This window comes from Dromiciops gliroides, chromosome 1 (genome assembly GCF_019393635.1).
Source record: "Dromiciops gliroides isolate mDroGli1 chromosome 1, mDroGli1.pri, whole genome shotgun sequence".
In the NCBI taxonomy this organism is placed as follows: Eukaryota; Metazoa; Chordata; class Mammalia; order Microbiotheria; family Microbiotheriidae; genus Dromiciops; species Dromiciops gliroides.
This window is the reverse complement of record NC_057861.1, coordinates 429093350-429110614: the sequence shown is the minus strand read 5'-3', so window position 1 is coordinate 429110614 and position 17265 is coordinate 429093350. Positions and strand designations below refer to the sequence as shown.

Here is a 17265-nt window from a genome sequence, read left to right as displayed (position 1 = left end):
AGCAGCAACACAGTTTCCTGGACATGACTCTTCCCTTCTGGGTACTCTGGAGGGCTAGGAAGTAGAGTGTGCCAACTATACTAGTCCTTGGCAATAATCTTTAGTGACCCTTAAAGTGCGATCATGAGGAAAATTACAAGAGGGAAGAGTTTGCATTGATTCCCATTCAGGTGAAAAGGGAGACTTCAGCCTTGCAACATGGGAAGCAGCCAAACTAGCCTCCTAATGATCCATTAATTAATTAGTGTGTACTCACATGGCGATATGTCTACAAAGCCTGGGTCAATGTTATGCAGCAGCTCCATTCGCGGGGAAGGGCTTCCTTCACTAGAAAAGAATTCATTGGGAAGCATTAATTTCCTTTACAGAAAGGGCACACACTCTTTGAATACTTCCTTTGGGGGCCCTCATAGGAAAAACAAACCTGCCAGTCTGCAACTGGAACATGAATCCCAAATTTGAAAACTTCTGATTTCTTTAAGATTTTACACAGCCACCAAGTCTTTATAAACATTTATACCACACTTAAAGTATAGAATACATGATGAGGAAAAGCAATGCCACCATATAGCTTTCTGCAGCAAATAAAACTGGCTCTATATAAATGGGAATATACTTCAGGAACACCTGCTATTTCATTAATGTGGGCACTGCCAACACCAGTCCAGATTACAACCCATTCATCCTTTCTATTGACCATACCCCTCTACAAAATCTCCATGGAGGATTACCCAATGTACTCCATTTAAAAGGGTGTTCAGGTCAGTCACCTGTTCATCCTTCATCCTGCTGGACTCCTCTGGACTTCTCCATTATAGCCTATGCCAAATACCCTCCTCCCTCTCCCAGCTTCCTTTTGTGTTTTGTCTGCCCCAATAGATTGTCAATTCCTTTAGGGAAGGAGCTATCTTTATTTCTTGGTATTTATTTACTTATTGAAATTTTTAATTTTTGTGGGACAATGAGGGTTAAGTGACTTGCCCAAGGTCACACAGCTAGTGTCAAGTGTCTGAGGCTGGATTTGAACTCAGGTCCTCCTGAATCCAAGGCCAGTGCTTTATCCACTGAGTCACCTAGCTGTCCCTATTTCTTTGTATTTATATTCCCAGTGTTTAGAACAGTGTCTGGCAAAGAGTAGGCACTTGATAAATGTTTATCGACTGACTGACTGAAGCTTTCTTCATCTTTAATATCTCATGCAACCTATCCATTATCTCTCACTAAGGCAGCTACAGGGCACAGTGGATAGATAATTGGATTTGAAGCCAGGAAGAACTGAGTTCAAACCTCTGACATTTGCTAGTTGTGTGGCTTTGGACAAGTTCCTTAACCTCTCTGTGCCTCAATTTCTTCAAATATAAAATAAAGATAACCACGGCACGTACTTCACAGGGTTTTTGTGAAGAACACATGAGATGAAATGTATAAAGTGCTATATGAATGCTAGTTGTTATCACTACATGACCATACAATCTCCCTTTCTGGTCATACATGTCTTCGATGACAGCATTTCTGCTACCTCTCATGTGCAAGTCTTCTTTCCTTATTAATATTCTATAACCTATTTACTCCCACTACATGTCCTTCCACAGACCTTTGGGGCATCAGTAATTTTAATTCTTTTGAGCTCATGGTGTTTCAGGATCTGTACCCATATAGCATGACCCAGAGAAGTCTGGGCTAGATTTGTGATTATGTTGGTAATGGGAATTTCCCAATGAGTAAATGCACTCTACTAACAAAGCCTGACACCTATTCTGCCTGCTGTGGTCTAAGAGGGTCATTTGGGGGCACTGGACGGTCCAATGTGGCCAGTGTGTCAAATGCAGGACTGGAGCCCAGGTCCTTCTGACTCCATGGGCAGCTCCCTATCCCCCCCCTCGTCACACTGTCCCTCAAGAGGCATATTGGCTTTAAAAGAGATAGTGTTTGGTAGAAGGGAGCAGCTTAGGATCACTAGAATCTTTGGCACAATTTTCCAAATGAAATCTAGCCTGTTTCCTTTCTTCCTTTCAATTCTGGGCCCAGCTCATTGTCTATTGGCATCAGGACAAGGAACTGAAAATAAGTAAACAAGTCACCATTCATCTACAGAATACTCAGTAGGAAAGGGAATGATAGCATCTGGTGCCATTTATTAAAGCCACAAAAAAACCTTTCAAATTGGTCAACACCAGATCTCAAAATACAAATACTTAGAATGACTGGATCTCAGATGGGATGGGATGGGACTTCAGAAGTCATCTAGTCTAACTGCTACCTGAATAGGAGTCCCCTTTGTAATATACCCAACAAGCTGTCAACCAGTCTCCACTGAAGACCTTGAAGAAAGTGAATGGGAACCCATTACTTGCTGAGGTTGCCCATTCAGAGCACTGATGGGTTAGTAGATAGGTACCCAGGTGTGCCAAATGAAATTTGGTCTAAAGGATTATGAGATTTTTAAAAATTCTAGTGCAGGAGTTTTTAACCTTTTTTGTATCACTGCCCCTTTTGACAGTCCGGTGAGGACTAGGGATCCCTTCTCAGAATAATGTTTGTAAATGCATAAGACAGTAATAGCTAACATGTAGCACTTGCTATGTGCCTAGTATGTTACAATTATTATGTCATTTGATCCTTATAACAACCTTGGGAGGCAGGTATTATTATTATCCTTATTTTAAAGGTGTGAGAACTAAGGCAAACAGAGGTTAAGGGAATTATGCCCAAAGGGCTATAAAGCTGTGCATACCCTTTGACCCAGTGGTACCACTGCTAGGTCTTTTTTCCAAAGAGATCATAAAAAAGGGAAAAGGACCCACATGTACAAAAATATTTATAGCTGTTCTTTTTGTGGTGGCAAGGAATTGGAAATTGAGGAGCTGCCCATCAATTGGGGAATGGCTGAACAAGTTGTGGTATATGAATGTAATGGAATTTTATTGTGCAGTAAGAAATGATGAGCAGGTGGATTTCAGAGAAACCTGGAAGGACTTGCATGAATTGATGATGAGTGAGATGTGCAGAACCAGGAGAACATTGTACACAGTATCAACAACACTGTGTGTTGATCAACTGTGATAGACTTGATCCTTCTCAGCAATACAACAGTACAAGATAGTTCCAAAGGACTCATGATGGAAAAGACTCTCCAAATCCAGAAAAAAACAAAACTGTGGAATATGGATGCAGATTGAACCATACTATTTCTTTTGTTTTGGTGCTGTTGTTTTTCTTTTTGAGGTTTTTTCCTTTTTGCTCTGATTCTTCTCTTATAATATGACTATTGCAGAAATATGTTTAATGTTATTGTACATATATAACCTATATCAGATTACTTGCTGTCTTGGGGAGGAGGGGGAGGAGAGGGAGAAATCTTATAAAACCTAATGTTGAAAACTATCTCTACATGTAACTGGAAAATAATAAAATACTTTTATAATTTAAAAAATCTTTCAAAAAAGAGATTTGCCCAGAGTCACATGTATTCTAAGTGTCTGAGGCTAGATTTGAATTCAGGTCTGCCTGAGTTCAGGTCTGACCTGATTCCAGGCCAAGGAAATTAATTATATTGAAATATTATTTTTAAAATTTTAGTTGAAAAATCCCAGATTAAGAAGCCCTACTCTAGTGCATATTCATGTGAAATATCTATAATTTTAGCCAAAAGTAATAGTAGGCCTCCACCAGTCGCAGACGACCATGGATCAGCGCCGTGAAGAGCCACAGGCCACAGTATGGCTGTGCAGTCCGATACGGGAGCCGCAACTCCTGAGTGACTTATAACTGGTAACTGCCGCATCCTGTGTTGTATCTACCTCATGAGGAGTAGCTGGAGTATCCTTTCCAGGGCGCTGGAAAACAAGCTATTGCCCATGTAGCAGGTTTTCCCTCTCTGCAACATTGGTGGATCCAAAGGAGAGGCGGAGCTAACACAGTTTGGCACCAGTGCCGTGGCAGGAGTTGCCAGAGGTATGTGATGTCCAACATCCAACTGCCTAAGGGACTCCGACTCCTGATTTTTCTTCGGGGTTAACTCCTGAAGCCTTTTCCATATATGGGTATAGCTGCAAGGCAGCAGAGGTTTAAAATCAGGGTTTCCTTCCCCTCGGCAGGTTGCCTGCCAAGGCTAACGAGCCCCACCTGCCCGAAAGCCAAAAGTATTTATGTGAATATCTAGTTAATTTTACATAAAAAATATACATATGCAAGTGAAATCAACAACTAATACTATTGGCACAAGAACAGTACCTGACACACAGTAGGAACTTTAAAAATACTTGATGATTTGATTGTTTGATTATATAGAAATTTAAAGACAAAGTGATATAAGAGGAAAGAACATAGGTTTTGTACTATGGGGACCTGGGTTCAAATCCCAGCTTTGTGAGACTTCTTGTGAGACTTGGAATAAGTTGATTGACCTCCCTGGAACTCATTTTTCTCATCTGTAAAATGAGGATGGTGTCTAAAGTCCCTTCTAGCTCCAAACCTAAGGCCCCTTTGCTTACAGTTCAGAAAACTGAAGCCAACAGATGTCTTGCTTAGCATTGCATAGCTAATGAGTGACTTCATTGGGAATATAATACTGATTCTCAGGTTAGTGTTCTTTCAACAAGTGAGGATACCACTAAAAGAATGAAAAGATCCCATCCAGCACTATTGAGCTCAGCAGGAGCAGGCACTAAAAGGTACAATTCCTTTTACACACTACAACCCACATCCATCATTCAGGTTCCATCTAGGAGCCAGAGGCCAGGCAGGAGTAGACACTACAGAGAGTCCTTCTCTTCAATCCGACAGTCAATTTTCCTTCTTTTCCCTTCTTGATTGGGCTCTGACTACCTATCTTCACCACTTTGAGAGGATATTCAAAGTCCCTAATCTATTAGGATCGCCCTTTCCCAATGGTGATGGGCCAACACTCTCCAGCCATGCCCTGCCCCATCTCACACATACACACACACACACACACACACACACACACACACACACACACACTGAACAAGTACAGTTGCTCTTGCCATTTATATGAGAAGGGAGGCACAAACTATGGTTCTTCTGGTAAATCTCAAGACATCTTGGTCTTGCCAAATGCCCTGAAGCAGAATCCCTAGAACCTTTCCAACCAGTCTGCCAATGAGTCCTCCTATATGTACTGTCTTCCCCAATTAGAATGGGAGCTCCTTGAGAGTGGGGACTGGTTAATGTTTTTTTTTCTTTTCATATGCCCAGAGCTTAGTACAATGTTTGGCATATCTTAATAGCATGATAAATACTTTTTTATTCATTAGAAAGTTAAATAACCACACAATTTTGCCAATGTAGACTCAGTCTTATAGTTGCAGAAGTGAATAACTTTGATCTTTTTACATTGTGTAGATGTCACAGAACACTTTCTACAGTATAAAACAAGGGCTTTCAGAGAAGATCCTGAGCAATGGCTTAACTATACTATATTACTATATATATATACACACACACACATATATATATATATAAATATATTGCTATAGTTATATAATAATCAGTGAGGACTTGAAAACACATCAAAAGGACAAAGTATGATTCCTGATTTTCTAGGGATCCTGTTACCACAGCCTTAGAATATTTATTTAACACTGAACTAAGGAAAAGCTATGAGGAAGAAGAGCTGAAAGTATCCTGGACCGAGAGATCACTTGCTTAGTTTCTTCTTCATTTTTCTGGAATTAGAATAAACAACCAGCAATTAATTATCCTGTGTGTGTCTGTGTGTGTGTGTGTGTGTGAGAGAGAGAGAGAGAGAGAGAGAAAGAAAGAAAGAAAGAAAGAAAGAAAGAAAGAAAGAAAGAAAGAAAGAAAGAAAGAAAGAATCTGAATCAGCAGAGCTTCCTAGATGGCTGACAATGGCTGAGTTTATTAACAGTCTCCTCTTGATCAGACCCTGACCCAGGTGAGAAACTTATACAGCTCAGACAAGAGGGCAACGGTCAGACTGCCCTGGATCAGACCGCTTTGGGAGTGCTGAAAGTCTGTGAGTCTCAATCCTGAGATGCCCCAAGGTCCTTCAGTAACACCATACTCAATACCCCGAGAAAGCAGCAAGGGGACCAGCCCAGACCTTCCCTCCAGAAAGGCAGGAAGCTTGACTCTAACATCCAGTCTGAAGTCAAGAGAAGTAGGCAGGAAGAACCAGTGAACCAATAAATGAAAAAGAATGCCACCATAAAAAAACTACTGTGGTGGCAGAGATGTTAAAGACATAGATCCAGAAGACAAAATTACTCCCAAAACATCTATAAGTAAAGCCTCAGAGCTTGGAATTAGAAATTGGAAGATTAGAATGGAACAAATAGATGTAAATAATTCCATGAAACAACCTGATCTTTACACATTTTAGCTCTTTCTTTAATGGTACCATTCACTAGAATATAAACACAAAGACACACAAGTCATTGCTAATTTGAATACATATCTGTTACATGGAAGACATTTAGCAGTAAATTTGAAAAGACCAGGTGGGAATATTATACATTCCCTCTACTTCTTTATAAATTGGAGGAAACACATACTTTGAAATAAGCAAACTGAATGACAGGAGATGACATTTCTAAGTATCAAAGGTTACAAATGAGCCCAGTGGCCAGCTTTTTGTCCAGACACATTTCTCATATGCAGTCAAATTGTAATAAATGCTGGGGCTGAAGAACATGATGTCTTATGTCAAGTACGCCATGAGATTGCTTTTTGAAATGTGCAAAACTATAGGCTATTTTGATAAGGAAGTGGTCAGAGATATGATCCAGGAAAACCAAATATATGGCAAGAGATGAATAAAAACCCTATAAAACAAAATATCTTTAGTGACTCCAGGTCAATAAGAGAACAAGACACGCAAATTTACATTAAGAAACTTGGATTTTTACCCAAGATTCTTTTACACAAGTATATCTTTCTGACTTTGCTTAAAATTCTTCAACAAGTCCCTGGACAAGAGTTGGCCAAGCTTCTTCCTCTGGTAAGTGAGGAAGGCTTACTTGAACTTTAGAAATATCCTAGGATAGGATTTGAAACAGTAGTCCGCAGAGTAACATGTTTTTTGAATGCCCATAAACAATATAACATCTGAAAGAACATGGAGATTGAATCAGATATGTGAAGAGTCATGCAGATTTAAAAGCATGAAAACATAGATTAATGCACGTGTTCTTGTCTGTATTCCCTAGTCAACTTTTAGAATGCACTCCTTCCCTTAGATGCTTGCATACTACTGAGCTCCATATTCTCATGAACTGTAAAAATTGGTCCCAATTTCTTTTCATACCTAGAAGAAGGGGCATCTACCCATTGGTAAAAAACAGAGGTGCAATTTAAGAGTAACCAAGAGGCAGCCCTTTCTCCAGATAGATCCCCATAAAGGAACTACTATAAAGTTACTTGTCCTTCCTCCCTGGCCTGAAGTCCCTACTTTTATAGTCACAACTTTGAATTCAGATAGCAAAGATGGTTATCACAGTGGTCACCTAGAAAGAAAGTAGAGAGAAAATAAGTTCAAATCTGACAATAAAACTAAAATAGCAGTGGGAAAGTGTGAGGAAGGCTCCAGATCTAGACAAATCTAACCATACATAAAGAAAAATAAGTTAATGACCTGGAGAGAATTTTAGAAAAGTCAGATACGATACCTCTCTGTTAATTATTGAGTGGGAATAAATAGGAATATATATATATATTTCCTCAGCTGTGTAGGGCACTTTTACAAAAATTAATCATATACTGGGACATATAATCCTCTCAAACAAAAGCATAAAAATATTAAACACATACTTTACTGAACACAATGCAATAAAGTTATATTCAGTGAAGGCCTGTTGAAGAAAAGATTTTTAAAATTGAAGGCAAAATTACTTAATCCTAAAGAATTGATGGAGCAAAGAATAAATCATAGAAATGATAGATAATTTCACCAAAGATAATAACCAGAATCCATTTTAGGGATGCAACCAAAGCAGTTCTTAGGGGAAAATTTGTAATTCTAAATACTTTTGTGAACAAAAATAAGAAAGAAAAGATGAATGAACTGGGGATATAACTAACTTATAAACTAGAAAAACAATTAATCAAAAAACAACAATTAAATACTAAAATAAAAATTCTGAAGTTCAAAGGTAAGATGAATAAAATAGAAAGCAAAAAAAGATCAATAGAATTAATAAATAAAACTGAGTTGGATTTTCTTGGAAAAGAATAAAATAGATTAAATCAACCAATTTAATATAAGAGTAAAACCAAACTACTGCTATCAAAAAAGAAAAAAGAATTCACAACAAATAAATAACAAAAAAAAAGGAAATTATTAGCAACTATAATGCCTAAGTATAGGCCAATAAAAGCAACAATGTAGGTGGATAAGTATTAACAAAAATAAAAAATTCTCAGATCAACAAACACCAAAACGGATTTTTAAAAATCTAATTTCAGAAAAAAAATTGAACAAGCCACAAATGAACTCCCAAGGAAATTTTTATTCCAGGTGGATTTACTAATGAATTCTATGAAACATTCAAAGAACAATTAATTCCAATATTATGTAAATGGTTGGGGAAAAATAAAGAAAACAAGAGGCCCTGACAAATTCTTTCTATGACAGAAATATGACCTTGATATCTAAGCCAAGGAGAATCAAAGCAGAGAAAAAATTATCAATTAATACTCTGAATCAATAATGATATAAAATTTTTAAATAAAATAATAAAGATGCTGTGGAAATTTTGCTACAGATTATATACTATACCAGATTGGATTTATAACAGGACTGTAAGGTTAGTTTGATATTATGAATATTATCAACATAACAGACCATATTAATAACAAAGTCATATGATTATCACTGAACTACTTGAGAAAGGAACTGGGTGGATTTTTGGTTGATTGGTTGGGGTTTTTTGCCTTTCTTTGTTTCTTCCATGCTTAGCACAACACCTAGAACATAATAAGTACTTAATAAATTCTTTCTGAGGGATTTGTTGACTGATTATGTCTGTAGATGCAGAAAAAGCTTTTGGCAAAATACAAGGACCGTTCCTGTTAAAAAAAAAAATCAACAGGGGCAGCTAGGTGGTGCAGTGGATAGAGCACAGGCCCTGGATTCAGGAGGACCTGAGTTCAAATCCGACCTCAGACACTTAACACCTACTAGCTGTGTGACCCTGGGCAAGTCACTTAACCCCAATTTCCTCACCCCCCCCAAAAAAAATCAACACTAGAAAGCATATGAATAAAAGAAATTTTCCTAAATAAGGTAAGTAGTATCCACCTAAAGTAAGGGGCCAGAATTATATATGATGGTGATGAACCAGAGACTTTTCCAATAAGATCAAGGATAAAGCAAGAGTATCCATTATAACCACTAATATTTGAAATATGACTAGACTGCTATCTATAGTAATAAAACAAGAAAAAGAAATTGAGGGACTAAGTATAGGCAAAAGTGTTACTTTCTGCAAATGATGTGATAGTTTAGGTACAGAAACCCAGTCAACTAAAAATTGACTTAATAACTTTAGCAAAGTTGTAGGATACAAAAGAAATCCATATAAATTAGCAACATTTCTGTATATTACCAACAAAAGCCATCAGGAAGAAAGAGAAAATCCATTTAATATAACCATAGAATGTATATAATCCTTGGGAATCTACCTGTTCAGACACATACAGGAATGCAACTATAAAACACGATGGAAATAAAGATAGATCTAAATAATTTGAGGAATATTAATTGCTCATGGGTGTACTAAGCCAATATAATAAAAATAATAATACTTACTAAATCAATTTATTTATTCAGTGTCATACTAATCCACCTGCCAAAGAATTACTTAAGAGAACTATAAAATATAATTATGAATTTCAGATGAAATTCATAAAAATATCAAGAATCTCCAGGGAAATAATGAAAAAAGTGGGAAGGAGGAGGGCCTCATAGTACCGGATCTCAAACTATATTACAAAAAAGTATTCATCAAAATACTTTTGGTACTGGTTAAGAAATAGAATGGCCCATCAATAGAATAAACTACATACACAACAGACAGAAGCAAATAAATACAGTAGCTAAGTGTTTCAAAAATCCCCAAACCCCAGTTACTTAGGTAAGAACTCACCATTCAACAAAATCACATCGCGGAAATTAGGTATCCCACTCCATAAAGCAAGATGCACACTAAATGGATACATGACTTAAACATAAAGGATGATGTGAAAAACAAATTAGAGTTCATGACCAATCAAGGGATAGAAAGGATCACAGATAAAATGGACAATTTTTACCACATAGAATTTAAAAGTTTTTATACTAACAAAACCAATACAGGTAAAATTAGAAGGGAAATCAGGTGACTATGGGCAAAAAAAATTATATTAAGTTTCTCTAACAAAGCTCTCTTTTGCAAGATTTTCATATTTTTTAAAATAAGGACCATTTTCCCAATGAATAAAAGGTCAAATGCTATATATAAGCAAATTTCAAAGGAAGAAATGTAAGCTATCAATAGCTATATGAAAAACGGTCCAAATCCTAATAATTAGAGAAATGCAAATTAAAGTAACTCTGAGGTTATACTGGGAATACTGGAGAAATTATGTGAAAACAAACACATTAATGTATTATTGGTAGAACAGTGAATTAGTCTAGTAATTCTGGAGAGGAATTTGGAACTATGCCAAAAAATTACTAAACTATGCATATCCTTTGACCCAGCCATATTACTTCTAGGTCTATCCTCAGAGATCAAAGTAAGGAAAAAAAACCAACCTCGTAGATTTGTGTAAACACATTTATAGCAATTCTTTTTGTGGTAGCAAAGAACTAGAAATCAAGATGGCGCCTATCACTTGGGAAAAGACTGAACAAATTACAGTATAAGAATATAATACTATTGTGTAGTAGGAAATGACTAAAGGGATGATTCCAGAAAAATATGGATAGACTTGTATGAACTGAGGCAAAGTAAAATGAGTAGAACTATAAGAACATTTTATATAATAACAATACTGTAAAAACAAACAACTTTGAAGGGCTTAAGAATTCCAATTCACACCAAGACTAACCATGATTCCAGAGGACTGATGAGAACCATGCTACTACCCACTTCTGGAAACTCAAGTTTAGAATGAGATATATATTTTTGGGCATGGCCAATGTGGTGATTTGTTTTGACTATGAAAATTTGTTACAAGGGTTTTAAAATTCTATTTCTTTTCAGTGGGGAAGGGGGATATGGGAAGGAGAGATAATAACTTGTTTTAAAAGTTTAAAAAATAAATCTTTTAATTTTTTTTTGGTTTTTGTTTGTTTTTGTGCAGGGCGGTGAGGGTTAAGTGACTTGCCCAGGGTCACACAGCTAGTAAGTGTCAAGTGTCTGAGGTTAGATTTGAACTCAGGTCCTCCTGAATCCAGGGCCGGTGCTTTATCCACTGCACCACCAAGCTGCTCTTCTAAAAAATAAATCTTGACTATAGTTTGAATAATTTTTGGAAAAAAAAATCCCAGAAACCTAACTTAAGTTGTGTGCATGGCATCTTAGGCTACTACTCTTACTATTCCTTCAAACCTTGTCTCAAAGCCTTCCATGTCAGTCAGATATATTAGCTTTTAAAATAGTCTTTGAACTGCTCATTCAAAGGTCACAAATGGCCTTCTACTCCCAAAATAAAACCACCCTTTTCCCCCAGTATTCATGGTCCTTGACCTCTCTGTAGCACCTGAGACTACTTACTGGCCAACACTTTCTTCCTGACACTCTTTCCTTCTGTAGCTTTCATGAACCACCCTCAAATGCCAGGGAAATCTGGGTCTTTGCCCTGCCTCTGACACATATTGGCTGTGGACTAGATTTAAGAGAAAGTGCTGACCTGAATCAATAGCAGGAGTTTCCTTATATGGAGTTCCCTACACCAATGTTATGGAAGGTCCAGTCCCTATCTTGGCCTCTCAAACATCTCCTTTGCTATTTCTTTCTTTCTTTCTTCCTTCCTTCCTTCCTTCCTTCCTTTCTTTTTTTTCTTTTTTTAAGTGAGGCATTTGGGGTTAAGTGACTTTCCCAGGGTCATACAGCTAGTAAGAGTTAAGTGTCTGAGACCAGATTTGAACTCAGGTCCTCCTGACTCCAGGGCTGGTGCTCTATCCACTGTGCCACCTAGCTTGCCCCATGCTATTTCTTTCATAGGCTCCTCACTCACTTTCTAACTCCTTTGGTTTGTTGACTCCAAGGTTGCATCCTAGATTGCTCTCTCTCTGTCTCTCTCTGTTTCTCTGTCTCTTTCTCTGTCTCCTATCCCCTTCCTTCCTTCCTTCCTTCCTTCCTTCCTTCCTTCCTTCCTTCCTTCCTTCCTTCCTTCCTTCCTTCCTTCCTTCCTTCCTTCCTTCCTTCCTTCCTTCCTTCCTTCCTTCCTCCCTCCCTCCCTCCTTTCCTTCCTTCCTTCCCTCCCTCTCTCCTCTTTCTTTCTCCCTTCCTCTCCTCTCTGTCTCTTTCAATCTGTCTCCTTTCTCTCTTCTCTTGCCCTCTCCCTCTACAAGCTCACTTACACAGTTTAAATTGCCCTCTTTGGGGAGATGACTCCTAAAACCTTAATCTCTCACTATTGACCTGATTTCTCTTCTGAGCAGCAGATCAGCCTTTCCAATGGTCCACATGACATAGAAAATAGGAATATTCTACCATTACTTCAAACCCAACATATTTAAACCAAAGGTTATTATCTATTCCCATCTAGATCTTTTCTTTCTTCTGACTTTACTATTTCTGTTCATGGTACCATCCTTTAGGAAGTGAAACTTTGGTGTGGCCCTTGACTCCTCTCCTTCACCTTCCCTATTCAACTGGTTACCAGTAATAATGAAAACTCACATCTCTATAGTGGTTTTTTTGTGGATTTTTTTTTTTTGGTGAGGCAATTGGGGTTAAGTGACTTGCCCAGGGTCACACAGCTAGTAAGTGTCAAGTGTCTGAGGCCAGATTTGAACTCAGGTTCTCCTGAATCCAGGGCCGGTGCTCTATCCACTGTGCCACCTAGCTGCCTCTTTATAGTGTTTTAAAATTTACAAAGCCTGGTTTTTTTTACAACAACCATGGACCTAGGCAGTGCAAGTACCATAATCTTCACTGTATAAATGAAGAAACTGACACGCAGATGTTGTCCAGGATCATATAGCTGGCAAGTGGCAAAGTCTAGATTAAAATCCAAGTCAAGGGGCAGCTAGGTGGTGCAGTGGATAGAGCACCAGCCCTGGAGTCAGGAGTACCTGAGTTCAAATCTGGCCTCAGACACTTAATACTTACTAGCTTTGTGACCCTTGGCAAGTCACTTAACCCCAATTGCCTCACTTTAAAAAAATAATAAAAAATAAATAAAATCTAAGTCTTCTGATTCCAAACCAGGGCTCTTCACTTATCTCATCCTGTCTCTCAAATTTCAAGCATGCTTACAAGGTCTTATTGATTCTAACTCCATAATATTTGTGCCTTCTGTCCCCTCCTATCTATTCCTACATTCACCAACCTAGAATAAGTGCTTCTTTTTGCTCACTTGGACAAATGAAACAGCCTCTCATCCAATCTTCCCACCTCCACCATTTCCTTACTCCAGTCCATCTTCATATAACAGCCAGACTAATCTTTCTTATGCTTGGATCTGGTTTCATCATCACTCTCCTGTTCAATAATCCTCAGGGTCTCCTTATTGCCCATAAAGTACAAGGTTCAAACTAATTTGCCTGGCATTCAAGGCCCCTTACAATTTGGTGCCACCCTACTTTTCCTAGCTTATCTCCCCTCTGCACTCTTTAGTCTCCCAGTTAAATTAAACAGTCCACAAATATCTTCTGGGTTTTTTTGTCTTCATGACTTTTCTCACAATGTTTCCTATGTTTGAAATAGCTTCCCTCATTTCTCTTTGCCAAAGAATTCCTACTTCATTCTTTAAATCTTAACTCAAATAAGACCTCCCCCAAGAAAACTTGTCTAATCCCTATGCTCCTTTCAGACCTCACATAGTCCTTTGTTTAGGACCCTTCAGAGGCATTAAAGCTATCTACATTTCTTATCTTCCCACCAGACAGTAAGCTCCTAGGGGCTTTTTTAAAAATCTCCCCAGCACTGAGCTTTACACAGAGAGGCATGCTGAACTGAATTGAAATGAACTGCATCAAACACTGAGACAAGGCCTCAGATGTTGACTTGATTCTTTATTAGACCAACTACAAGGCTGAGTCTATCCTAGTAAAAAGCTATGAGATAACCATCTCCCACTTGGCTGCTTTGTTCCTCCTAGTGGTCCCTAGTAAGTAGGTCAAAGGCTTTAGCAGATGCTGTTGTGTCCAATGAATGACCATCTTAAAGCAAATTCCAATTGTGAGGATATTCTCTTCAGGGACTTATATTTTTTTCACATAATAACATTAGCTTACACTTTTAAACTTTGAGATTAGCAAAGAATTTTTATATATATGATCTAACATAATTCTCACAATATCCCTATGAGGTAGGTAATGAAATATTATTTTCCCTATTTTGCAGGGAATTCAGCAGTCATGCCTATATCCCAAGTTTTTGACATAAGGAATGCAGAAAGCAAAGGCTGAATCAAGAACCACATGCCCTATTGGCAGAGTTCCCTTCTGAGCTCAAAAATTTGAACCTCTGTCCTCCCAACTCCATGTTCAGTATTTGGTATACCATGCTGACTTTTACTAAAGTAATAAAATAATTTATAGAGTAATTCTAAGAAAATCAAATTTAATTGATTTGGAGAGTACCCCCAAATGGTCAATAAAATCCTATCTAATTATCCTATTTTTCTTACATCATTCTATTCCCTCCTTTTTTAAATAACCCAGAGAGAGTCACTAATTCACAATATCTAGTTAACCTAAGATCATAGAATTTTAGAGCTGGAAGGTAACCTAGAGGTCAACTAATCCAACCATGTCATTTTACCAGTGAAGAAACTGAGGCCCAGGGAAGTGAAATGACCTATCCATGATCATACATGTGGTAAGAAACAGAGCTAAAATTTGAACCTAGTCCCAGAAACAGTGTGTTTTCCATTACAGCATTCTGCATACTTGGCAGAGCTAAGTTTAACTAGAAATTGTCTTTCTTCATTTGTGATATGATTGAAAAAGAAAATTTTTTCCTCTTGTACAAAGTCCTTTTATAATTCTTTTTAAACTTGCATCCAGACAGATGATTTTTTTCATTTTTATGCTTTCACTTTTATTGATGTGTTTTGTTTTACATTACAGATATATACAGATCACATCCCCTTCATAAGAAGTCTCTAGTAACAAAGTACAGTGATTTAGTAAAATAAGTAATACAGTGACCTTGTCTAAAAGTTCAAACAACATTTCACATCTGCAATACTCCCCATCTCTTGAATTTTTTAATTAATAGAAATCTCTTTTCTTTTCCTTACAACCTGTCTTCCACTGGGGGAAAAAAGAAACTAATTTATTGTAACAAATATGTACAGTCAAACAATACAAATTCCTCAATGGCTGTATACTGTACACACCTACACAGACACACACACACATATAGACATACACATACAGAACTGAGTGACAGAGAGAGAAAAAGAGATATGCCTCATTCCAACACCCTAAGTACATCACCTCTCTGTCATGTATAGCATGTCTCATCATTGCTCCTCTAGAATTATGAATGATCATCTTACTGATTTTGTTCTTGAAATTTTCAAAGCTGTATGTTTTTGCAATTTTATCATATAAACTGTCCTCCTGATTCCATTTATTTCATCCTACATCAGTTTCTAAAAGTCATCAAAATTGTTAATTTTTTATAATATTGACATTAAAAAGTTATTTTTCTGGTTCTGCTCACTTTACCCTGCATCAGCCCATCTAATATGAAGCTATCTCTTTCCTCACTTAAAAAACAGATATATGTATGTATACACACACACATACACACACCCCTCTCCACCACCCACTGAGAAGACAAGAAGGATGATATCAATTAAACGTGTGAAATCATGCAAAAATATTTCCATATCAGTCATATTGCAAATAAAAGACAAAAAATAAGGTGAGAAAATTATACTTCAATTTGCACTAAGGGTTCATCAGTCTACCCTCTGGTAACAGGTAACATTTTTTCATCAAGAGACCACTGTACTGATCCGAGTAGCCAAGTCTTTCATAGTTGATCATTATTACAACATTGCTGTTACTGTGCACAATGATCACAAAGTTCTTCGCACTTCACTTTGCCTCAGTTCATATAGTTCTTGACATGTTATTTTTTCTGAACCCCCCATTATTTCCCACGGAACAATAGTACTCTTATACAATCATATGTCACAACTTGTTTAGCCATTCCCCAATTAACAAGCATCCCATTGATTTCCAATTATTTGTTACCACAATAAGAATTGCTATAAATATTCTTGTACTTATAGGTACTTTTTCTTTGATTGCTTTAGGGACACAGATCTAGTAGTGGTATAGCCTTTTGGTCATCATTCCAAATTGTTCTTCAGAATGATTGGACCAGTTCACAAATCCACGAACAAGTTTATTAGTGTTCCAATTTTTCCCTTATCCCTTCCAGCATAGGGTGGTACCTCATAGTGGCTTAAATTTGCCCTTATCTAACTAACAATGATTTAGAACATTCTTTCATATGACTACAGATAGCTTTGATTGTTTCTGAAAACTGCCTGTTCATTTTCTATGACCATTAATTAATTGGGGAATGGTTATTATTTTTCTAAATTTGGCTCAGGTCTCTATATATTTGAGAAATTAAGTTTTTATCTGAGAAACCCGATGCAAAATTTTCTGATATTATTTCATTGTCTATGGTACCTTTTAGCAAAATGTAGTTTCCTTGATTATCATTGCCTTGATTTTACTTTTGCTTTGTCTGAGATCATGACTGCTACACCTTCCTTTTTTTACTTCAGATGAAGCATAAGGTTCTGCTTCAGCCCTTTATTTTAACTCTGCGTGTGTCTTTCCATTTCAAGTATGTCTCTTATAAACAGCATATTGTTGGATTCTAGTTTCTAATCCGTTATATATTTTCTTCCATTTTATGGGTGAGCTTGTACCATTCACATTCACTGTTATTATTACTAACTATATTTACTTCGACCCTAGAGGCAGTTAGTTGTCTGAGGCAGCTAGGTAGCTCAGTGAATATAACGCTGGGCCTACAGTCAGGAAGACCTGAGTTTCAAATCCAGCCTAGACACTTATTAGTGTGACCTGAGCAA

General features: G+C 37.3%; 1 protein-coding gene across 1 annotated transcript in view; it reads right to left on the bottom strand.

Moving 5' to 3' along the window:
* ARSB (arylsulfatase B) overlaps window positions 1-17265 on the bottom strand; it is a 227634-nt gene that overhangs the window by 92693 nt on the left and 117676 nt on the right. Inside the window, 1 exon segment of the mRNA XM_043969448.1 lies at window positions 257-327. Coding sequence (XP_043825383.1) covers window positions 257-327 — 71 coding nt within the window.